At 42.1% G+C, this 25,914-nt stretch overlaps 1 protein-coding gene across 1 annotated transcript in view; it reads left to right on the plus strand.

Moving 5' to 3' along the window:
* Nucleotides 1–359: 359 nt before the first annotated feature.
* LOC128853525 (programmed cell death 1 ligand 1-like) overlaps nt 360–25,914 on the plus strand; it is a 33,263-nt gene continuing 7,708 nt past the window's right edge. The window contains exons 1-3 of the mRNA XM_054079114.1: nt 360–464; nt 23,879–23,962; nt 24,353–24,405. Of these exons, the coding sequence (XP_053935089.1) occupies nt 23,925–23,962; nt 24,353–24,405 (91 nt within the window). The 5' untranslated portion in view covers nt 360–464; nt 23,879–23,924. The remainder of the gene's footprint in view (nt 465–23,878; nt 23,963–24,352; nt 24,406–25,914) is intronic.

Raw genomic sequence — 25,914 nt, forward strand, 5'->3', positions numbered from 1 at the left:
GTCTCAAGTGCCTGCTTAAGCTATGAGGCAAGAGATGTTTCAGAACCATTACCAAAATCCTTATTCTGAACTTCTTCAAGTGGCTCATTCATGCAAAGAAATGCTTCTTGACAGGGACAGAAACCAAAAGGCAGATAGTCCTCCTAGAAAGGACTGCAATACCAGGACATTGCATTATTATAAGCAGCTAAAGGTTGGGGAAAGAAAAAAGGTGAAATATTGAATGTTCCTGAGCTTCTGCTACTGGTAAAGTGGTAAATAGCAAGTTCTTACATCAGCTATAGTGAGCACTGTCAATAATTCCCTTTATTCCTCAGCTAGTAAAGAAACGCACCCCCAGTCTGTGAGTCATTGCTTCACATCCTGTCTTGGTTCAGCGCTTCCTCATTCAACACAGAGGCTCCTTGCAGCAGCTCGTTTGAATCTCAGCACTTTCAGACAGAATACAGAGAGATTCCACGTAGGTAAGATGTCAAGTTTTCTGTCTTGTACTAAAAACTGCTAAAGCAGCATGTCTGGGCTACAGCTTTTTGGTTAAGGTCTTTTACCTTCGGATAATGTGGACATGGGAAAAACGAAAAAGAAACAACGTGGGTTTGGTTTGTTTTTTCTTTGTCAGAAGTGCCAGCTTGCTGGAGAGGAAAAACACAGATTGAGGGGTTTCTCAGTTAGAATGTTTCAGCTCTAACTCCTTTTGCTTTCACTGACTACCAGCTGGGCTGCGTTTAGACTGCAAAATGAGAAGTGAGGCTAAGGCTACCAGTAAAACAAAAGGCAGCTTTCACTTGACACCCCAAAATCTCCAACTAATTTACTCCTTGAGTACAGGTTTGCCTTTATTTCTGCTCTTTAGTTTTTTTCTTCTCTTTAGTCACTAAACTGACACACCAACAGAGGTGACCAAACTGAGTGTTCCCATTTAGTGAAGTTTAGAGGATGAACACTGGGCTGAAAATAAATAATCACACTTACTGCCTCAAAATGTCAGCTGAGTAAGAGAAAAGGCTCAGACAAGACATTTGGCATAGTCACACCAAAACCAGGGCCCTGTGTAACTTTTCATGTTCTGAATGGTCAACTATTTACAAACTAACAGTGTGTAACAGCAGCTAAAAAACCCTGTGGGAAGAAAGCAAGGAGTCCCATTGCATTCACAAAGTCAGTGCTGCACAAAACCCAAGATCTCTGCTTGCAGCTAGTGAAGAAAACAAATGCAAAAGTGAAAAGACAAGAAAGAGGGCAAGGAACTTCATAAGGGAATTTGCCCAAGATGTGAGTCACCATGGTATTTATGACTTTGTTTTCGTGGACTTTGAAAAAGATAACACAATACTGTTGCACAAGTAGGGTTCAGGTGAACTCATTGCCTTTGAATTCTGATGGAAGGTTTATATTAGATGAATAAAAATAAAAGAAAACACACAATAACTGATGTACATTCAGCATGTACATAAAACAGGGTGTTTAAAACAATTTCTCCATTTTAAAAGCTATTTGCATTCTTGATAGTTTGTCTGTTCTTCAGAAGGAACAGTACTCACCAAGGTAACATACAGAGAGAGGGTAGAAGAGAGTCACCTCAGAAAAGTATAAAGCAAGTGATGCTACAAAGCCAAATTTCTCATACCTCTGTGTGAAGTTGGAACTCGGGCCCCTTAAGAGCCAGCTTGTGCCAGACAATTTTGCCCTTTTGAAGACTAAATTGAGAGAAGAATTTCACCATAGCTGACTAAAATTGAATCCTGAGGGAGCAGTGAAACCATACATGGTGTCATGAAATCAGAAAGCTTGCTGGGTTTTTTGTGCTTAACTTGATTGAAAAAAAAAAAAAAACGTTAGCAATGTAAAGGCTCTGTTACATTGTAACAGGCTCTGTAAATGTTAGCAATTGTTGAGGCTCTGGAGCGTGTCCAGAGAAGAGCAACAAAGCTGGTGAGGGGGCTGGAGAACAAGTCTTATGAGGAGCGGCTGAGAGAGCTGGGGTTGTTTAGCCTGGAGAAGAGGAGGCTGAGGGGAGACCTTATTACTCTCTACAACTACCTGAAAGGAGGTTGTGGAGAGGAGGGAGCTGGCCTCTTCTCCCAAGTGACAGGGGACAGGACAAGAGGGAATGGCCTGAAGCTCCGTCAGGGGAGGTTCAGGTTGGATATCAGAAAAAAATTCTTCACAGTAAGTCATTGGGTACTGGCAGAGGCTGCCCAGGGAGGTGGTCGAGTCGCCTTCCCTGGAGGTGTTTAAGGAACGGGTGGATGAAGTGCTGAGGGACATGGTTTAGGGAGTGTTAGGAATGGAGTGTTAGGTTGGACTCGATGATCCAATGGGTCCTTTCCAACCTTGTGATTCTGTGATAGGCAGAGATGGGCACAGATTTTTGCTTCTAGAGAATTACTTTTAGAAACTAAGAAAAGGTGGTAGGAAAATTTCATGTCCAAGCCCTCTTCTTGTACTACAGAGCAGGCTACTGAAACATTTGTCAAGTTGAACACTACCAAAAGTCTTCAATGCACTGTCTACCATTATGAAAGTCCTAAAATAAGATTGCATAGATGGACATATTGCATCTCATCTTTTGGTGAAACAGACACTACTTCTTGACATTTTGTCTGCCACTCTGTGGGGGGAAGAATATTTTACTCCTTGAAAAAGAAGAAACAACCACACACACACACAACAGTGCAGCCACCTCTAAGGTGGACATTATAGATGGCACCTACAGCTTACTGCTAGCACAAGAAAGACATGGATCTGTTGGAGCAGGTCCATAGGAGAGCCCCAAAAATGATCAGAGGGATGGAACATCTCTGAAGAAAGGCTGAGATTTGAGGTCATTCATCACAGAGAAGGCTTCAGGACATGTTATTGCAGCCTTTCAATGCTTAAGGGGGTCTTATAAGAAAGACTCAAAGAGGCTTTTTACCGGGGACTGCAGCAACAAGACAAGAGGCAATGGTTTTAAACTGAAAGAGGGTAGATTTAGATTGACATAAGAAAGATATTCTTTATGGCGAGGGTGGCGAGACGCTGACAGAGGCTACCCAGAGAGGTGGTAGATGCTCCATCCCTGGAAGTGTTCAAGGAGAGGTCAGATGGGGCCTTGAGCAACCTGAGCTAGCTGAACACTTCCCTGCCTGTGGCAGGGGGGGTGGACTAGATGATGTATAAGGGCCCGTTATAGATCAATATTTAAGAAATCTTTGAAAAAGTTGTGTTGGTTTCTGCCTCTTACACCCCTAGTTACATTCCTTTTCTGAAATGTGTTACAACCTTCCCTCCCAACTCAGGGCAAGGAGTAAACCACCTCCTATAGAAGCTGAGCATTCCTAAACACACATAGAAGGTGGCACTCCAATCCAGGTGACAGGACCCTGCAGGAACATGTCAATGGACAGAGCTTTGTTTCAACAGGCGAGAGAAAGGAGGGGAGGAGAGGAAAAAACATGAACTATCCTCTGAATGATGAAATACTTTTCTGCCACATTTCGTTAAATATATACATGCACATAATGAATGTGAAGATATACTCAGTGAAATATCTTATTGAACACTGAGACTTTCCAGAGGCACGTGGTGACGTATATACACTGCAAACATACCTGCAGTCACTTTTCAAAGCAGCTTGAGCCTCGGGGACTTCATGTCATTGATTTCAACTCACATATGCCCATATACACCTTTAAAACAGCACCTCAGCACCTTCAGGCACTTCTTAACCACACGGAAAGGTGTGGTGCAGAGGCGCGTGGGCTAACAGAGTCTGGAGAAGCGCCACTGCCTTCATGTAGCGTTGCACTGACATGAATTTCCTGTGCTGATGGGGAGTCACCAACTGTAGCTCCCTACCGTGCTAACAGGCAATGCTGCTGCTCCTGGCCTGGGAAATGAGCTCGGATCAACACAGCACAGGGCTGCGTGGGCATTCTTGGCTGCTCAGCCCTTACCCGAGGCAATGATACCATTTATAATGGATAGCAGAGGCATACCAGAACTCATACTGGCTCGGGTTTTTAATTGGGTTTATTGTTGCGGGAAGGCAAAAGGAGAAGCTGGGGGGGTTGTTTTCGGTTTGGGGAGGGGTGTTGTTGTTTATTTTTAAGTTTTCCTTCCTGTTCACATAGAGCATTGAACAAATAAAAATACAGCCACATTTGGCATCAGCTAAAAGAAATCCCCATTTTATGGCTGTAGCTAGTTCTAGGTTTGATTGTTCTGTCAGCTGCCTTTCCTTCTATAGTCTCTGTATTTTCTTTTTTCTAAAATCCGATTCCAGCCACTAGACTTTTTGACTAGCCCTTCCCTATGCTAGTCCCTATAGTTACCTATAACAGAATGAAATAAAATGCTGGTACTAGGACAGAATCTTCAAGAAGGTGCCCAATAAGACTGAAGGAAGAAAGCATGTGCCCCTTAGTTATTATCTGTTTCAAGATACCTGCTGAGTAAGGGAGGAGGGGTAAAGAAAGTTAAAAAAAAAGAAATATCACAAACTGGGGAAAGTACAGACTATTCTATAAGGACTAGAATATGCAAGTCTTAAACTGCAGAGGTCTCTATGTGCCAATCAGCCCCTAAGAATGCAGATTGCCTCCCCAGCACAAACAATTTAAGAGCAATAAACATATAGCTACCTCAAGGACTCCAAGCTAAACAATTTCTAGGCACAGAAGATTTGCTTTGACTTTGTGCATGTTAAATTATGCAACTTCTTACAAGGCGTATGACTGCATTCTAAGTTCAGTTAAGATTTTCTAACATCCCAAAGCCAACTGTCTTGAAACTGTACTTTTTTTTTTTTTTTAATCTCCCATCTGTGGGTTACTACTTTTCAGTTTTGCTTTTAAAGCAACCACAGGAAAAACATTCCCTTGTGCACAGCAAAAAAGCCCAAGCCACCACAGCTTTTCTAGTTACAACTTAACGGCACCATTGACAACAGATGCTACTTCAAGTTCCACTGCTATCTCAGAGTGTCCATCTCCTTGCAGGTGTGTGTGTGAGAGAGGGAAGCCCTAGAACTCATGTTGTCAACCTCCTGCCTTGCTAAGCTTTGGGTAAAAAAACCCAGCAAATGGTACCTGTATATGGTTTGCTTTAACAAATCTTTTACTCTTAGCATAAGTGGCTCAACTATATGCCCTTTCAGCAAGTAACTTGCTCTGTTAGACAGGACAAGGCATAAGAAAGACTTCAAGAGAGTAAAATGCCATTTTCATAGATCTACAAAGGCGTTAAGAGTTAAGACCAAAACCCATATAGCAATATACCATCTCTGGAAATCAGAATTATTCAACACACCCAGAGCCCAGCAGGTGTTAATGCAACACAACAGTAAGAACACTCAGGAGCATCCTGAAAGAAAGCACCTGCAGCAAATGAAACCATGGGACTTAGTGTTATTTGCAAGGATAAGTTTCAAATATTTTAGTTTTGATTACTACAGTTTCCCAAAGTTTCACTCTGAATTCACTTTTGTTCTATAAACGAAGAGTGCTGGTGACTGGTTTTATTTAGCTTTTGCTTGGTGTAGTTGAAGAATGCAACTTTAATGAAGAGCAGAAAGGATGGAGAAAACTACTAGATTACTCATCCAGAGAATACCATTTTTTTTAATTTTGAAAATTATTTCTACAACTTAGCTTTGCATGCAAGTATTTTCTTCTCACACTTCCTTGTGTACATATTGTTGTACATTTTTCCACATTATTTTATTTCACCTGCAATTTCCTTGCAAGGCTGCTGGAAAGACTAGGCACAATGAGAGAAAGGAGAGTGCTATTTGCTTGATTTTCTTCACCCCTTAGTTTATGAATGTAGGCAGTCAGTTGTGGAGTCTGAATGTATTTCTCAAACTAAGTGCATTTGAAGTATAAACTCCTCACCTTTGGCTTCCCAGATGTCTTTCCCTAAGATCTGAGTTTCCATATGTTCTACGCTGCCATATGCATAAGTTCTGAACCAGAAGTTTTTTTGTAAAAGCAAACTTGCTTTCAGCTACTTTCTCAGCAGCATTGCCAGAGCCACAGTTACCACTGTCTGAGTTAGAGCCAAGCAGATCCTTGCCATCACTTCTGAAAAGATTTTATTCTAACATCAGGATATGGAAAAGCAGCCAGAAGTCCCTATGTTTCCCTTGCTGAGGCAGCCCAGCTTGCACTTGTTTTGTTTGGGCTTTTTTTTAAGTACATTTACGAGGTCTATAGGCAGTTGCTGCATTTTGCCTTCTGCATTTTTGCATGCACATAAATTGACCATTGTGTACATCTGCAGACCCAGCACGTTCTTGCTACTCAGCTTTGGAGGAGCTAGCATCATATTTTTCCTCCTCATTACAGCAAACTAACTGCAAACAACACCGAACTGCACCCAAAACAGTTATCTTGCAGTTACTGTCTCTTGCAGCTGCCATGAACTCTTACCTCCTGAAAGGTAACAATTTCCTTTTACCCAAATGCAGTTTACTATCCAGAGAAGGACATATCTCAAACAGCTATGATGAAGGAACCTGCCTAACATTCAGATTACTCCCACTCATCCACCAGAAATACACAATTAGGACTTCTGGGTGGAAAGGAAGATGCCCAGGATCTATAGGATCTAAAGAGCAGAAGCTATTAGAGCTTCTACTGTCTCCTAGAGAAAAAATTATATTCTTTTAGAGAGTGATATTTTTATTTGAGATGAGGAAGGAATCTTTCTTGATAGGAAAGACTGCAAAAATGTGCAGTTGAGAGGATGGGAATAAGAGCTCCCTGGGGCACCCGTGTTTTGCTGCATCTCCTCTATCTTCCAAGTCCTCTTCTGGGAGAGAGAGAGAAAAAAAAATTGTAAAAACTTTAAAGTTAAAAGGTTTCCCTTAAAAGGCCTTCTCTGTGAGACAGGCTGGGAATTAGCTGTGCCAGGCTGGAGAGTCAGCAGTCAGCATTTCCTCTGTGGCAACATCTTATAACACTCATTTTACTACCTGCTCCTCCATTTCCTCACTGCTCACAGAGGAATGAAGCAGAAAGAGTCCTTTCATTTGTGCTACAGCAATGTCATCCTCCCAAGAAATGGGACTCTCTGGGGAAACCCACTCCACAAACAGCTTTTGTGCACAGTTAGGCTCCGCTAAGGCCAAGGAGAGCACAAGCGCCTTACAGAGCATAGCACCGGGCTACACTACAGACTGGATGAAGCCTTAATACTCCCAAACCGAAACCAAAATACCAAATTAAAGAGCTAGCAGGGTTGTATGGCAGGTCTGGCTAGGGGATCTTTGAATATCCTCATGGGAACCTTCTGTCCTCCAAGATTATCCTCCATACAATATTATCCTTAGAGTACCTCACTACAGCTGCAGGTTTCATGGCAGTCATGATATGGGGCCACTGTATTAATATACAGGTGTCTCCTGAATACAGCTTTCACAGGTGAAGATGGACATCTTGACTCAGATGCAAAGCGACTTGCATAGGCTGATATAAGTCAGGGCTGGCTTGACATGGTTGGCAGTATGTCCCTACCTCACCCCAACTACAGATCTGTTCCATACCTCAGAAGGGCTAGAAGGATCTAAGTTTGGATAGCCTGGATTAAAATTCACTTTTCCTGTCTCAGTTCCTATTTTCCCTTACTTTTCTTCTGTGGTGAGAAAGGCATAAACAGGTTTCCACCCAGAAATAGTCCTTGTATCAAGGGTCATCTCCAGGGGGGATAAACATGCTACTTCAGCTCCAATCCTCCTTGAATTTTCAGCTCATGTACAGGAGATTTGGGGTAGAGTGCTTGTAAGAAATAGGGCACAGCTGAGGTAACAGAAGTTGTGGATAAGACCACCCATCAGCTCACTACCAGCAAGGTGCAGATCAGAGACATCCCGTGACTTACTCTCCTTAGACCAGGGCAAGTATTTCATCTTGAGTGGTTCCAGAGCTTGGGGGTTGTGAAGCTAATCCTCAGGCCTCCAATGAACAACTGCTGAGAAATAGGGTTTCTTCAGTTCCTAAAACCTCTGTGTTCCACTTCAGAGCTGCTCTAAGGAGTTCACTGTCCTTCTCCAGCTGCCACTTCAACATCATCTCCCAAATGACTGTTTACAACTTGAGTATAGTATAACGGAAGGCCAACATGTAGCACTCTTAGTTCAGTCCTCTAAATAAACAGACCTAGAAGTGCCAACTCGAGCTCTGAGGTTCTCAAAGCATGAGATCAGCATGCTAACATCTTGAGAAGATTTCTATGAGTGCTCAGAGGAAGTGCTTCAAAACTAGGCCATAGTTTACATAGTTTGAGTGATTTCTACAAACTTTTTCTCCCTTGTGTTTAACCCACAAGCTTCTACTTTATTTAACAGCTATCAGTTAAAGCACACTACCAATCATATATAATAACTGCTAGTTATCCCTCCACAAACATGCCAGCAACGGAAGGGAAAAGAACTTGTTTCATTACAATTCTCAGGCATTTGTCTGAAAAAAAAAGAGCAGCTGTAATGCTTAATGCCTTTTAATCGTGCTCTAGAGATGCAACCAAAATATTTTGCTTACCTGCATTACGAGTCCTCAAGATGTTTGGAAGCTGCCAGTTAACTAGTTACAATGCAATATCTAATCAATTAACCCTTTGTACTTTCTTATCCGAGAACATCTATATACCTTTTCCTGTGAGACCCTCGTATGCAGTAGGTTGTGCAACTCCCGTTAAACACTCTTCTCCTCACTTCCCCAACCGAAAGTACAAGATGTAGTTTGGGTAAGCAGTAGGTAATCTCCACATTCCCATCAAAGAACAACTAACTTAAGTTTTCACTAAAAGCATCAGTTCTTTTTACCAATAAGCAACTGCAAATGGGAGAAGGAATCCTCTATTTTCAAATAAAAGTTTGTGTCTAGTTTTGACTCCAAGCTTAGTTACTTCTGAGGTCCCAAGTCTTGTCATACACTACCACAAATACTCAGCACTTAGGCTGTGGCCACCTCTAAATGATAGGTTTTTGCGAAGCATCAGTGGCAAGAGAAGATGAAGATTCAGGCAGCCCAGCTGTGGGAAAGGAGCACATCTCTTCCTAGCTGCAGTACAAAGACTCACTCAGTTGCTACATCTATCAAGTTGCTACAGCGCTCTCAGACATTTCCCTAGAATTGTTTACTTCCCTAAAATCTGATGGCAAAGCAGAAAATTGATTGTTTACTCAAGCAGCAACAGCTGTCCACTGAATAATATTGTAGTTTAGAAGGGGTTTACTATCAAAAATGCAAACACTCATAAGTACTGAGACGTGCAAGATATCCATAGTATACTACAAGATGCCATAGAACCTACCCAGATAAGGTCCTACCTCTGTAGTCTGCACATGGATAAATACCACGTGAAAATATTTGGCCTATGATTTTTAAATGGATCTTCTGCAAGAATTGAATAAAGGAAAGTAGTCATTAAAAAAAAAGTAATAGGAGGTTTTGGTTCTTGAAACCCAAAGGCAAAGAATAATATCACATATCCAGAAATACTTACAATCCCTGCAGCTGATATTTTACATGTCTTGCTGTCACTTACAGAAAACAGAGCTATTCGCTTGTGTTTACAGTTTTCAGAATGTGCATGATACAACAGAAAGCTAAGACCTTGTCTCTGTCTCCGATTTGGGTAAACTACACACCTTAAGAGATCACCAAAGCAGAGACTATCAGAAGAGCTTGAGAGTAAACAGCTTATAAGAATTACCACAACTAGGATGCACGAAGTTTAACTCACGGTTATAGGGTATGTGAACAGAGAAAGTCACAACCATCTGCTCAGTTGTGGGAGGCCTCCCAAATTACATTAGTTCTCTGACATTTCTTGGAGAAGATACCCAAGGATGCAGAGCTGTGGGGTGATTATTATCAAAAGCTTCCATTTACACACACTTGGACTTTTTTATATTGCTGTAACAATTCAGAGCATCTTTGTGTCCTTTATTCTCCAAGGTACGTCATGTGCCCAACTAGCAGTTTGTTGCTGTACTACGCACATACTTAATAGCATTTCCAAAATCAGTGGCACAGACCTAATCACTGCAATGCTCCAACCCATATATTCCCAGGCTTCCAAAAAGCAGTTATCTAGGTGATGCAAAGCTTCATCAGTTGTGCAAAACTCTACCCAAGAGCTTAAAGGGTGCCAAAACAGATGTGCCTTGGGCACATGCTACTGTGCAGAAGAGCTTTTATCTTTGTTATAGCACTGTAGAGACTGAACTAGCTCCTCCAGCGAGCCAGAGCTACTAGATCATAGCCACTGGAGCTGCAACCTGTTCAGTCCTTGCTGAAGGAGCTGCTGGGCCTAGATTACCTAGGGAAAAAAAACCCGATTTGAAATGCCATCAAAAGACATTCCACAGGATGTCAGTCAATGGAAGGGAAAGAGCCGGCATTCAACAGAGATAAGAGTGTGTGGTGGGAGCAGGTTGATGTCACGTGAGGAGTGCTTCAGCTAGAGCACTGTCAAGACTTCTCAGCCACACTAGGGAAGCTACATGGTGCTGTTTGGGAAAGAAAAGGGCTCAGTCACGCATGCCACTACAGAGAAAAGAGAAGGAAGAAGAGATGAGAAGGAGTTAAAGTAAGAAGATGGAGACAGCTTCTCCACAATCTACTATCCTCCTCTACCATACCAGTGCAGATGCCCATCACACAGGGTTAAATCCCTATAAAATTTCATGCTATTTTGCTTTAGATCAGTTAATTGCTTGCAAAGATGTTTGACCACACCTATCATTGCTGGGGCTGATAATCTAATCCATTCACAAAGCTTACCCCCTCAACAGGGAAAAGTGAGGTCTAGAGACCAAACTGTAGGTCAGTGCAGTGCACTGATAAATTTGCAAGCCTTATTTGGGATGTGCATGTCACACCTTCAACTTCCAGTTTGGGGCTAGTTGAAAATATACTGTAAAACTAAGTTTACCTAAACTTTCACAGGGGGTTTCCTATATTGAAAGTGTTGAACCGCAGAGAGGTCAGGCTGATCTTTCACAGCATGAAAGCTTGTGGTTTTGCACAAGCTGCTGCTCTTTCTTTTCAAGTCATTGCTTGCCAACATGCTTAAAATGGCATAAACATAAAAAAGTTCTGTTCAGCATCTCTGACACTGGGAAAGGTTAAGTTTGGTGGACTCTTGGTTACAGAAAAAAAAAGATGACGGCAGTTACCCATGCACTGCTCTCCTAGTGTAGGTGTAGCCTGCCTACCTAGCCAGTAAGCTGCTTTTATAGCAGAGTTGTACAAAGCTGATCCAGTGACTCCTTGGTAAGGTACTTTGTTTGGGCCCATGGCCGTATCTAAAGTGACCTCCACCACAACACTCAGGATGACCCTATTGTCCACTACCAAATAACCATCAGATGTTATTACAATAAAATACATTTGTGTAGCATTCATAAGCTTGACACCATCTGGTTGCTTTCAGATATTAATTCTCTGGCTTACTCTCAGCTATGTCCTGCTTTCAAATGAAAAGTGTTATGGTCTTCTATATTATATTAAGCACAACGACTGGTGAAATCATTACATGGCTGTCACTGAAGTAAGGTCCCTTTGAGAAAAGGAGACAATTTTCTACCAGTGCATGAAGTCTAAACCATTATCAGTTCAAAACATGTTAGAGCATAAGTAAAGAACTAGAGACCTTATGGGCAGAACATTAAAGGAGGAAAAGGGGAATAAGAAGATATCAGTGTCCTGTGAAGATGAACTTGCAAGGTTGCCAGCGATTTGTAAAAGGAAAATGAAGTCATAGAAAGACATTGCAGTAAGAAATATGACAGCATAAGAAATTGTGGTGTCCATCTTACACAATTCCTCTGCTTTCTTCCAAGGAAAAGAGACTCTTCTACTGCAAAGTAGACCACTGCGAGAAGAGGCAGACAAGGAATACAAGGAGGTCTCTTTGGATTTTTTTTAAAAAATAAACAAATCTCAAACCAAGCTGAGAATCATCTTCCCGTTCCGGAAGAACAACACTTCAGCCAAGTAAAACCCTAACTAAAAATTATTCCCAAGAAACTTTGTTGAAGTCTCCAACAGAAAAGTCAAGACACTGAACCATCACAGAAAGAGGAAAACAAAAACACACATCCCTCCCGCTACCAAGACATGTGCACAGCTAACAATAACTAAATAACTTGCAGTAGGTTCCCCACATGTACTTAAAGGACAGAGTAGACAAAGTGTGAAAATTAATTGCACACACATGGCCATGGGAAGAAGAGGGTACTCTTGACAGAGAAGGGTATGGGTGAGGATGCCAACTCTTTCTTGTGCCGTGGTTTTGAATAGAAACACATCTATAGAAAGCAAACGCGAGTGGTCTTTCAGAGCAGTTTGAAGGAAAGGAGTTGCTTTTTCCACTTCCAAACTGCAAGCCTGCTATTTTGAAAAGAAGCCAGCACCTCCCTGTGTGCTCACGATTACAGATGGGGGTAAAAAAGGCCATGCTCTTGCACGGGCAACAGAAAAAGCCCTTTTGCTAGTGGGACAAGAATGAGACAAGATGCAATCATGATTACAGTGCCTGAGAGATAGGGGCTTCCATTTGTAAAATGATTTTTCTGATCTAGATCTGAACCTAGCATTAACAAAAAATCTGAAAGTCTTAAGGAAACTGAGAAACATTCCAGAATACAGGGCCTGCAGAAAGTGCCTTATGATCCCCACTAGTTCTTTTTCCTGCTTATATAAGTTAATTGTTCAAGATATTTCCTTCAGACAATAATTACATCTACTTCAGCTGCCAAATCAATAGCCTACAGTCCTCCAACTCCTGGGCAAAACAACTTGAGGATCTCGAGACAATTCTACGCTGTATACTGTACAAACATCCCATTAACTTTATGTATGACTGTTCTTCGTTTGGAACAATTACTTACAGCTTAGCAAAACAAGCATGAAGTGCTTACAGGTGCTTTTAGGGCCTCCCCATTTAGGATCCTATTTGTGTCCTCTAATTGACAGAAGTTAATTGGACACTAACATCCTTGTGCTTGCAACACAGCCGCACAGCCAGAAACTTTCTGCTCCGATACTAGAGCAGCTTAAGTTTAAGACTGTGTAGGCTTCAGCTTTGTAAGTATTTTCAAAAATCAGGAGTTGAGAAGGCAATTCCATTGGGAGGAGGGGGATGGGTTCAAGTCTGCAATATTTGGCAACTGTCAGCCTTATTTTTGTCACTGATTTGAATCCTTGAACCACTTGGATTTAATCTTTTTACTAGCACAGTATATTCCATGATCACTTCATACTTTTCACTGGGTAGCTATGAATAAGACCAAGACTGGCTCCTGCAGAAGGGAATAGCTCTTCCTTTTCTCAGTTATTCACATTCACTGCACTTTTTTTTCCCCTTGAAAAAAGGGAAGAAAAGGTGCCACCAGATAATGCAGGAGTATCCAAAATCTTTTGCTAGGACACAGGTGGTGTACTGGGTACATACCGTGAATTACTTTCAGGGGAAGATGTTCTCTAATCAGTTCCTCCCTCCCCCCAAAAAATGTCTTACAAGCTGCAGAGGTCCGTTTGCAACCAATAAAAGAAAAACCACAAATAAAACCCAGAAACCTTCACTTTTGCTTTAACAGAACAATACTTCCAGAAGGACCAGCTCAGGCAGAGACTAGCTGCTTTCAGCTCAGCAGCTCTGATATCAGTGAGTTAATACCATTGATCTGTTCCAGATTTGTTCCAGGACTATAAGACTTCACAATGAACAGTTGCTTTCTTATAAACATGTTCTACAAGTTACATTTTTTAGCTTATCAGAAAATCTCAGAATTTTATTCAGGTGGTTCCTCTTGGTCAGAGGAGCCATTGCTGTAGAATTTCTCTTTTAGGTATACAAACCCCTATTGAGGTACCTGGCACAAGGCTCAATCAGTTCAGTCACAAGTTAACATCACTCTCTGGGGAAGAGTAAAGACAAATCACACTAACCTTTGTTCACCTCACTTTCTTTTTCGCCTCTCACCCTGGCATCCAAAGATCACCATTCCCAGTGCTTCCATGTCCAACGCAGCAACTACAACAGTGCTGGCTACTAATTAGCTTCATTTACCTGTGAGGCTCACCACTTTGCTGAAGAGTACTTAATACCTTCCTAGCAGACAATAATGACTACTTTCTGAACTTCATCTGCTCTACAACTTTCTTCCTTTCTCACTTGTCAGAAAATAGGGATCCGATTGATTGTAAAGTTACATGTCAGAGAGATGTATCATCTAGTAACAGGTCATATAGAGAAAAAATAAACTGACTATTCTATCTTAGTGGAATTATGTATACGTATCACTAGCACCATCATTTTGTCTTGAAGAAAGGCAGTTTCTACAATATGTGAATTAAAAATATCTAAGAGTAGAGAGGACTTAATACAGCAAAGCAACAAGCAGTCCTTGAGCCTGTTGCTGGCAACAGTTGGCAACAAAAATAAGCGTCCGCAGGCCAGGATTTTCTCTGCTCTCACAATATATAACAGGAAAGTAATTTTGGATAATGGAAATTCTCTGTTGTTAGTACATTATACTTGCTCCTAGACAAGGCATTGAACAAAAGTAATAAAGACTTAATTGACTATCCCATCAGCTCAAAGCAGTTTCTTGATCCTGAAATAGTTTCCCTTCTGCTTCCTAGGAAAGTCCCCGGGAATTTCCCTTTCTTCCTCTCCCTTGTGACCAGGCTTTATCCTACAATTTGAATTTAAAAGTTCAAAGGGAGGGAGTTTTCCTCTTTCCTTCTTTGGACTGATGACATTTTCTGCGGGGGTTTTATAATACTGGCTTGCTGTGAAAGACAACTGCTGACTGAAGAGATAAAAAAAACCAGACTTGTAACATGGATAATATATAGAGAAAGACACAGCTAAACCCATCACCACAAATGTTTATGAAATTATTACACTAACTGCCGAGAGTTTGTTTAAAAAAAGAGATTATTTTTTTCTGCATTGGAGCTTCACAACATAAATAGCTCAATACTGTTCTCACTGAACACAAAGTAACTCAATTATTGTTGAGGTACACCCTCTTCGAGTTTTATGGCCCTTCAACTACACTCTGTCAGACACTGTACAGATGAGATAAAGAAAAAAGACAAAAAGAATCACATTCGTGATTGTGAATGAGCCCAATGTGTGCAGGTGGACCAGAAGGCCAACACCATCCTGGCTTGGATCAGAAATAGCATGGCCATCAGGACTACAGGTGTGATCATCCCCCTGTACTCAGCACTGGTGAGGACGCACCTCAGATCCTGTGTTCAGTTTTGGGCCCCTCTCTACAAGAAAGGCATTTTGCTGCTGGAGCGTGTCCAGAGGAGGGCAACAAAGCAGGTGAAGGGGCTGAAGAACAAGTCCTCCAAAGAGTGCCTGAGGGGACTGGGGTTCTTTAGCCTGGAGAAAAGGAGTCTGAGGGGAGACCTATTGTTCTCTACAAGTACCTGAAAGGAAGTTGCAGTGAGGCAGGTGTTGGTCTCTTCTCCCAAGCAGCAAGCAACAAGGTGAGAGGAAATGGCCTTGAGTTGTGCCAGGGGAGGTTTAGACTGGATATTAGGAAAAATCACTTCACTGAAAGGGTTGCCAAGCACAGGACCAGGCTGCCCACAGAAGTGTTTGAGTCACCACTCCGAAGGTACTTAAAAGACATGTAGATGTAGTGCTTAGGGACATGGTTTAGTGATGGACTCAGCAGTGCTAAGTTTACGGTTGGACTCAGTCTTAAATGTCTTTTTGAACCTAAATTATTCTATGAACTTTTAGAGACTTACCAGCTGTAAGCAGCTGAAGAAATCAAAGACTGCTGAGGTAACGTAGGTTCTAGACAGAGAGCCAACATCAGACTATATGTCTGCTTCACCATCTGCAGGACAGCGGGCTCAGCTTGAGGCACAGCAAAACATGCTCTCCATCAAATCACAGAGAGCCCTGCTGAACCAAAGGGCTGGTGGCTGGCTGGGGCCGAGAAGGACGAGACAGCTGTTGCTCCTGCAATGCCCATGCCTCCATAGCAGGAGGCAGCACCTCATGTCACCTAATCTCTTTGCCGACCACTAGCCTGTGCTCTGTCCTTTCTGGGATTTCTAGCAGGCATACTCTCGTGAGCCTGTTTTTCCAAGAAGCCTGAACCAGCTTTCTATATGTGTAACTGCATATGTGTCAGTGAGTCTGCCCCCCTGCAGGGGCTTAGTAACAAAGGAAGGGTTCAAATGATCATGAGATTTCCAAAGCAGGTACAAGCTTAGCCCATTAAATGATGGAGCTGCAAATTCTTTGCAGATATTTAATCTAGGCAGAAATATTTCATTGTAGGGATGCTTCTACAAGTAGCAGATGAACAGCAGCATTTGTCAGTCCAGTCCTCCAATGAGAAATAATTATTTTGCATAGGAAATCTCTAATCTATATTGCACAAAAAACCTCTTAAAGCAAATCATAACTGCAGTAGGAGGGAAAGGCCACGAGACAGGCATAGAAGAGCAAGGTGAAATACCTGTCTACTACATCCATAGCATGCAAGAACTTCCCATGTATTTAAATCCATTTTGGTTCTTCTTGCCTATACCTTGTTTGTTTCCTACCCCAATATATAAAAGTTTCTCCTCAGTCTATGGCCAGCAAGAACTTGAAACCTCATACACACTCACCAGCAGTAAGAGGGCTGACTAAACTTTTTAGACGTTATGGCAATAAGTAGGCATTCTCTAAAAGCCACTTGCCTAGAAGTTGAGCTCTCTACTCTGAAGTGGTATTAGTGACCCAAACAAGATCATCTCTCTCTTCAAAAACAGGTCTCATTTTCACAACTAGCTTAAGATCATCTCCTTTAGAAATATTAGTATTGGTCAGCATTGTATTGATCCAAACATTTTTACTGACATCATTTAATCATGACATCAACAGTCCTCACGTAAGTGAATCTTAGCATCAACTCGGCTGTCTGGCTGTTGAACAAAGTGCTCCAGAACCAGGTAATGCCATTAATTTAAGGGTCAGTTTGAGCAGCTGCCAAAGGAAAAAAAAAAACAAAAACACACACACACACACCAAAGCAAACAAATTTTTCATTATTCACTGTGGTTTAAGTCCCTCTTTCCATGTTAACATTCTACTCTACAATACCTCTATCTTTAAACATCAGTAAAACAAAATGTCAGCTAGAGACCACTAGAAGCAGATATTCAGACAAACTGCCACCAAAATCAGAAAAAAAATACACAATATTTCTCCAGCTAAAGGAACTCTTGCCTCTTTTTTCACAGTCACTTGTGAGCTACTTCAAGGCTACAGTATTCTAGAAGGCAAACCAAAAAACACACACAACTATGCCTTTTTTGTGTATCTGCAATCTCTTGAAAGAACAGGTCTTTATTCTTGAAAAGAATTTATTCATCAAGAGAAAAAAAACCATTTTGTTGGGACAGGCAGATGAAGAGCAGTGGAAACTCTCAGAAGAGCAAAAAGGAATTAAGAAAAAGAGGAACTTTTGGGAGAGCCGTCAGATAGATGTTAAAAAAAGGAACAATGAATTTTTGGTTACTCTTCAGAAATTTCATAAAAGGCCATGAGACTACCACACTCTACTAGTCACAGGGAATAAGTCTCGCCCAGTAAGCACAAGGCCAAGAAACGTGTGGGATGCTGCTACTTAGGCTGTGCTTCCTGAACTTCCACCTAGATAACATCGTATCTGCAGCACCCAGTAGCACAGCAGGACTTACAATGTGCAAGACAGGGATAGAGAGGGCTGTGGACACTTGGTAGGGATTCAGAGAGCAGAAGTCTCCCTAGGTCAAGATCCTTTCCCACAGAAACAAAGCAGATGAGAGGCATTTCCCTGCCACTCTACACAGCTGTGGGGTTCTCTTGAGAAATGTAACAGCTAAATCTAGCACAGAAGCTATTACATAGAGGACAAAGCATGTTTTAAGAAAATGGGATGAGAGCCCCCAGCTGAAAACTACAGACAGTTGCCATACAAGATTGCCTAACACAGACCCCACAGGCAGCAGTGACAAAACATCCCTCTGGGAGCTCTGTACAGACATCATTTCTAGTCCCTGGATGGACCTTTACTCCAGCAAATCAAGTAGATGACGGATACAAAATTAGTCAGAAATGACAGCTGGTAGTAAGGATGGCATGGATCTTGATTGCCTGAGAATTCAGTCAGACTAAACAACATGAAACCACTAGCTACCCATAAGACAGTAGCATTATTTCATCAGCGTTGAATTCCGCTCACTTGTGTACAAGAACATGCTTCCTTCCTTCCAAAACTTGAAATGAAACACGCCACATTTAGTATCAGTCCTCTGAGCCACGCAAATCCTTCCCATTTTGCAAAGCCACAAACAACTTCAATTTATTCTGAGAGCTAATAGAAAGGTTATTCTGAAATCAAGAATAAATTCCAACTTGAGGAGCATTCTAGTTTATCAAGTGTGCTAGCTCTTACACACTCTGGTTTTAGTCAGACACATCCTGAGTTTTGCTCTGTTTCTCCAAAACCTTTGACAGGCATTTGCAAGTTTGAATCCTGGAAACTCTGATCAGTTATAGGATCATAGAATAGTTTGGGTTGGAAGAGACCTTAAAGATCATCCAGTTCCAACCCCCCGGCCATAGTCAGGGACATCCCACTAGATCAGGCTGCCCAAGGCCCCATCCAACCCTGGCCTTGAACACTTCCAAGGATGGGACATCCACAACTTCCCTTGGCAACCTGTTCCAGTGTCTCACCACTCTCATGGTGAAGAAATTCTTCCTAATGCCCAGTCTAAATCTGCCCCTCTCCAGTTTATACCCATTGCCCCTCATCCTATCACCACAAGCCCTTACGAATAGTCCCTCCCCAGCTTTCTTGTAGCCCCTTTCAGGTACTGGAAGGTTGCTGCAAGATCTCCTCAGAGCCTTCTCTTCTCCAGGCTGAACAAGCCCAACTCTCTTAGCATGTCATCATATGGAAGGTGCTCCAGCCCTCTCATCATCTTTGTAGCCCTTCTCTGGACCCATCCCAACAGCTCCATATCCTTCTTACGTTGACGATTCCAGAACTGGGCACAGTACTCCATATGAGGTCTCACATTAGAGGAATAGAGGGGCAGAATCACTTTCCTCGACCTACTGGCCATGCTTCTTTTTATGCGGCCCAGGAAATGTTTGGCCTTCTGGGCTGTGAGCACACATTGCCGGCTCATGTTGAGCTTCTCATCAACCAGCACCTCCAAGTCCTTCTCTGCAGGGCTGCTCTCAATCATGTCATCCCCCATCGTGTACTGAAAAGGGGGATTGTCCCGACCCAGGCGTAGAACCTTGCACTTGGCCTTGTTGAACCTCATGAGGTTCTCACAGGGCCACTTCTCCAGTCTGTCCAGGTCTCTCTGGATGACATCCTGTCCTTCCAGTGTGGCAACTACTATATAAACTGTGATTTCTGTTTACCCCACACATTTTATTTCTATACGCATGAATAAACTCATCCTTACCAAAACTCTTTATTCAAAGCCAGGGGAACGTGTGCAAGCTTTTGTTGCAGTACTCTGTATGGTGTATAGCCTTCTGCTGGGAGCAAGTTATGGACCATCTCTGATTCATTCTTCATCCCTGAGAAAGAATAACTTTTCAGATTAGACATGCATTTAATAACAATCTTTCGGTCTCCAGAGCCCAACTGTGTCCCATGATAAGCCTTAAATAAGCAATGGGAAATTCCAGCAGCATGGGGAAACGTAACCAAGCCCAAAGCCAGCACAGCCACCTCCCCAGTATAGGCGGTGTGACTGGAGCACAGGGAGGGAAGAGAGGAAGCATGGGCAGAATTCACAACTCTTCAGTGCACAGCAGATAAGGTCAAGTTCAGGGAGTTTTAAACAGCTATAAACTATGCTAAAACAAACGTGACAACAAGATCAGCCACACTCATAAGTGCATGAAGTTTGCTACAGTGCACCTGAAGATAACGATCCCAATCTGAGACTTGGCTGCCACCACAGGATGTTTTACAGCCTTAAGCTCCAAGCATTCCCCCAGAAGGCAGAGGACACTACTTCCCACAGACTTGACCCAAGTGTGTGAATCACACGGTTAGATACAGAAACACTGCCTGCTGCCGCTCACAAACATCTAGAAGATCATTTTCAAACTAGAGTAATTTATTACAAAAGCTAAAACCCTAAAATAGAAAGCTGCTGTCATTTTTGGATACATGCCAGCATGTCCCAACAGGTCTCTAAATGATGCCTCTGTTTGCTTACAAGTTGCTCTCAGATAAGATCAGAAGCAATTACCCAGTTTCAGTAGACTGTTGCATCACACGAACTTTCTCTAAGAAGTCAGACTGCAATTTCCCATTGCAAACTCACTAATTAGCTTTCTACTAACTATTAGCTTTTATTTAAAGGTAAAAGGACTACATGGTTACATGAGCAGAAATCATTTAAAGAAATGAGAGAAAGTCACATCAATGTGGATAAGAATAGTAAGATGACATTTCTGTGCTCAGGGTGCTGTCAAGATTTCACAAAGTTGGGGAGAAAGGTCTCCTCGTCCTCCTACAAGCCTCAGGAACAGTCAGCTAGCATAAATCTGTTCTCAAAGACGAAGGCATACAGTGGAGGGAGAAGGGGGAACAGGGAAAACACACTTGAAGAAACTGTCAGTGACTAAGCTACAAAGCTTTGCCAGGTGCATAATGGGCAGTCTCCTTCGTGGTAATAGCCTTCATTCCTAGGCTAGGTGATTTTTGCCTAATCCTTTCTGAACTACTAGTGCAATTCTCCAGCTGGTGCCAGTTCCATCTTGTATCACCATTCATTCAGTGCTCAGCTGCTTTACCTACATTACTCAGCCAGTATCGGAGGTTAGCAAAACAAGTGGAAAAGCTGGGAAGCAGATCAATCCTCCCTTCAAAATAGAATCCAAATTGTCACGTCCACTTAGTTCACAACAGCTTTTTAACCAGTGTCACACTTGACAGTAACCACACAGAGTCACCTACTCCATGTCAAAAGGGTTCCAGCTCAGGATCTCCCTCCCTGCCCAGCACCCTGCTTCAACTCATCATCACGTAACAACCTCTCACCATCCTTGTCTCTGTATTCAGTTCCCAGATTCCTGACCTGCAGAGCTCTTCACAGGGCAACATCCTTAGTACACCACAGCAACACTATTTCCAAGGTTAACAGAGCACTTATAGAATATGCCATTTTCTTAACTTACTTTTAAGGCAGACTTTTAGTGCTCCAAGAGTGTAAAGCCTTCAACAGGAGCATTTAGACATTTTTCTCACTCCCATCCCTCCTGCATTAGAAAGATGCAACTTGAATCATTTTACTTCGGGACACAAATTCCTGCAATGGGAAACATCTGGTTACTTGTCTACTTGATCAATTTAATTTTATTGCAGGCTGAGTTACCATGTTCAGTAAATGGCCTCACACACATGACAAAAAGGTTAGAGACATTGCTAAGAAGTTCAGAGTTTCACAATTTAATCATAAACTTTAATTACATCGTATGCCTTAATTATTTCAGGTAGGTTACTGTGTTAAAAAGTTATAAGTTAGTATTTTAATTTTTCAGTGATTCTTCACTGTACAGCCTTACCTAGTTAAATGTTTTAACCTCTGAAAAATAAGTCCTAAATAATTCCTTTGTCAGATTAAAATTAAGAGCAAATGGATCAACTTCTAAATTTGAAAAAAAATTACAAAGTAAAAAAATTGTTAGTTCCTCAACTTCCTTTTCATTTAAGCCAGCATTCAAAAAAAAAAAAAAGGGAAAAAAAAAGTTAAATACCCAATTGAAACTAATTATTTTAAATGCTGATCCACATGGTGAGCAAAACATCTTACACCAGCCGAACTGCACAGACAGGAACTGATCTCCCTTTAGTGTACCAAGATCAATCTTTCTGGAAGCTCAGTATGAACACTTTTGTTCCAAGCAGTCAGCTCAATCCAGAAAGAAATGTTACTTCAACTGAACAAAGGGCATTGGTATAAGCTAAATTAAGGGCTAGGTGCTCCAGCTAGTCATTTCTGAAGTATCTCTGCAGTTAGATGCAGCTCCCTAAAAGAAAACCTCCTTTGTTCCTCCTTTATGTGCAAGTTTAAAGTTCAGTAGGGAAGTAACAAAAGCACGTGGATGACAAGAGCACTCAGCATTCACATGCAATTTGGGATCTCGGTCTGATTCCGCTTCCCCGGTCCCAGATTTTCATTATGGCCTTTTGTGAGAACCAGACACCCCACAGTGACTCTGGGAGAGAGCCAGACAAAGCCAAAGGTGCAAACACGGGCATCATCATACGGTTCTTGAGTCAGAATCCAAACTGTTAGAAAATGACTGACTCTTCAGAAGAATGGCATCATTCCTAAGAGCTCTGACTTTTGGGTCATTCCCATCTGCTGCTATTGCACCTTTACACACATCCAGGCATCTACCAGATTTTGAGCCGTTTCTGCACAGGGAGGGATAATGCCCTTCTTCACCTATGGCGGGAGTGGGCATGGCCGCAGCACCACTACACTACAGAGTGTGGGTGCAGAGCATCAGCTGCTACGCTTCCCTCTTTCATTCTGGCAAAAGGCCTCACTGCGGCCCATCAGCAAGTTGGTGTAGAGCCCTGGTCCCTCCTGATCCACCTCGTTATTGTACTGGTGCCAGGCCAGTGTATGAAATAAGCTTTGTCCTGGTATTTTTGCGGAGCAGCCTAGTATGGAGTGGAACAACTGTACAAAGCAGAGAGGAAGGATAAACTGCATTGGGCACCACAAAGAAATAATCAGGCAGATAAGAGTGGCCATCTGTTCAACAGCATTTACAAAAGGCACGCAGAAACGAAACTTGGAACAAGCTCTCTTTGCATAAATTTATACCCTTGCTTGAAACAATAACCACTACAACAGGGAGGGAGGCAACCATGGGAGAAGTTAATCAAAAAAATGCAGGACACCCTGGTTTTAATGTCAAAGAAGACAAAGATTGCATATGCCTTAGCCTAAGTGTCAGGAAGGGGCTGGTAAATGAAGCATATCCAGGGCTTGGCAATGAGGAGAGAAGGAGAAACACAGAAATCCAGCTTTTGGGGCTTGGTCAGCCCAGGAAGCACCACTGCACCAGGAGCAACAGGCAGGAGAACAGCACCAGCACCTTCCCGAGACAGAGCTGCCTCAGTGAGAAGAGAAGAGGACTTTGACTAAACCACTATTTCCGCTGTCAGTATTACCTCTGGAGCACATCAGGGAAGAACAATCTCTCTGATATTTGTACTCCTTAACCTACAGGATGCTATGAGGACAGGGAGAGAAAGGCCAAAACCCACATTCTACACACAACCTCTTTGTTTTTTCCTCTTTGAGACAGTACTCGATTTAATATCCTCCTCAAAGCAGCAGCTCTTTGAAACAGCTTTTTCATCTTATGCTTATTAGCTGTAGGTATTCTGTTGGTAGATAGGCAGCTTGGGTGGTATTTGGTAGTCTGAGAGATGGCACCTACACTTCTTGATAAATACAATACCCACTAGATTTCCCCACCTTCTTTGATCTCAGCTGGCTATAGAACACGAATCCCTTCACTGAGTCGAAAGCTTAGCTCAGGGCTAGTCAGTGCACAACTTGTACAAGCCTACCTCTCAAAATAAATATGCTCTGCATATTGTAAGAGCGTATTCAGAGTGTAAATGCACTCTGTTGCATACACTCTCTGTATTATATAAAGTACATATGTTATAATACCCTGTGTTTATTATACACACAGGGTGAAAAACAGACTGAACTACAGCAAATGAATTATTAGTCAATAACCTATCCCATTCTGGAGAAATGCTTATGGCAACAAAAATTAAGAGCCTTTCACTCTCTTGCTTTTGCAGAGACAGAAGTAGCAGCTGGAGTGGCTGGTGAAGCTCGCAACAGGGGATGATTCCCAAGATCTGGGAAGGCACAAAAATGAAATGGTAAGCTACACTTTTCTTGTGTTGCAAAGCAGCTGAAATCTGGGGGAAAGGGAATTCCACTTAATTACCAACAGAAAGCGATCTCAAGAGCAAATGAGGGCTACGTATACACAATTAACTTTGTCCACGTGAAAACACAAGCAGGAAGCATGGGTCCAGTGTTTGCGCCTGAAGCCTCATCCACTTAATCATTGAGAAACCTCAGATCTACAGGCAGGAGACACAATCCATGCCAAATAGAGTTTCTAAACACACCCAGCTTCGTATCCAAATTCTCTTCATATGTGGGAGTTGTGTAACAGGGCATAAATTATGCCAGAGAAAAGGTCTTTGATCTCTGCTCTAGCACTGTAACAAAGCATTTGGCATTTCTCTCTTTCACTTTATTAGGGAGACTGCTCTCTGGATGGTTGCCTGCTTACTGTTTGCATCTCTACCCAGAGGTAAATATGGTATAATTGCACATCTAGGAGTTTGTAGAAATATTTATATGTGAATACACAAACTGCAAACTGAACATCTTGGAGCAAAACAAAAGAAATACATGCTTTGCGTTGAATATATTCCATCACAATCCAAGGTCTGCAAGTGCAAGTAATAACCTTCAGATAAACCTCTATATCTGAAATAAGTGGTGTCAAGGTGTTTCAGGCCCACAAATAAGTACCTATAAAGTTCATCCTGCCCACAACTTTAAAATTACCTTACTATTGCCATAACATTAAGGATGACTTTGAATCACATCCTTCACAACCCTCAACTGTTTTGCATCTGGTTTTGTATTTAAATTCTTTAAGTTGCTGAGCTCACTACAGGCATAAGCAGGTATGTGAAAGGACTGGAGCCCAGCAGCAGTCTCTCTCCCTGAATCGTTGTATATGCTCGGCCAAGTTCTAGCAGAGCCGAGTTTCTGATATTATGCAGTTAGGTCTGATCTTCCCTAGGAAAGGGACACATTAGTATGAGCTGGTGAGAGGGGGTTCTACAAGCTGCACAGGCAACTCCTTGTAATTTCTTTGTCTGAAGATTAAATTCAGCAAAACTAAGACCTGTGTGTGGTCAAGACAAGAAAAGCTTCACTTTCACCAGGCATGGTTCAGGAGGTTACACTTTATCTGGAACTAGTCTCTTACTCTCTTCTGGAAGCACAACTGATTTTTTAGGGAAAAATTTCAGGCTTCTCCACAGAACAGTGTGAAAAGTCTATTGCGACTCCAGATGCACTCTTTCAGTAGCTGACTGCACCTGCAAGCATGCAGAGCCATTTAGGTGACAACTCTTTGGCTCTCTTTCCACCTCTCTCCCTAAAACAAGGGAATTCAAGTTCAGCATTTCTGAGTGAGTAACTAGTATTGCAAACAGCTCCCTACCCATCCCAAAATACTTTTACAGGTAGGTAAGAAATGAGCCTGGAAGCAATCACACTCTTGTCAGTGTAATGCATTTCAGTTTGACCTCATAAGTACTCAGAAACATAAGAAATTCCCTGTTGCCTTGTTTCTAACACTGGAACATTTTTCTGTTTCACCTATTACTTCCACTATTATGCTACTTTGTCTGCTATCAGAACTGTGCTAGTATCACCACAGCGAACTTGAGATACACTCAAGACCCGTCCTCTTCCAAGCCCTTTCCGACAAGGCATAAACTCTAGATCACCTACTGGCATCCCAGATTCCTCCAGTATAAGCAATAAATAAATCATAAACAAAGATTATTACCCTAATCAACTCCAAGGGGAGGAAGGAGGGAACAAAAAAAGCCCAGTCTCTAACTGGTTCCTTACATCATGCTTCGGATACTGAAGCAGCGGTGTTTTCTCATAATAGGAACCTTATATGTCCATTAAGTTTGCAGACTCAACTTCACCTTAATAATATTAAATGTTTGGGAAATATTTAAAACAATTTAAAAACAAAAAAAAACCCACAAAATAAACTCATCTCACTTTT

This window comes from Cuculus canorus, chromosome 1 (assembly GCF_017976375.1).
Source record: "Cuculus canorus isolate bCucCan1 chromosome 1, bCucCan1.pri, whole genome shotgun sequence".
NCBI classification, from domain to species: domain Eukaryota; kingdom Metazoa; phylum Chordata; class Aves; order Cuculiformes; family Cuculidae; genus Cuculus; species Cuculus canorus.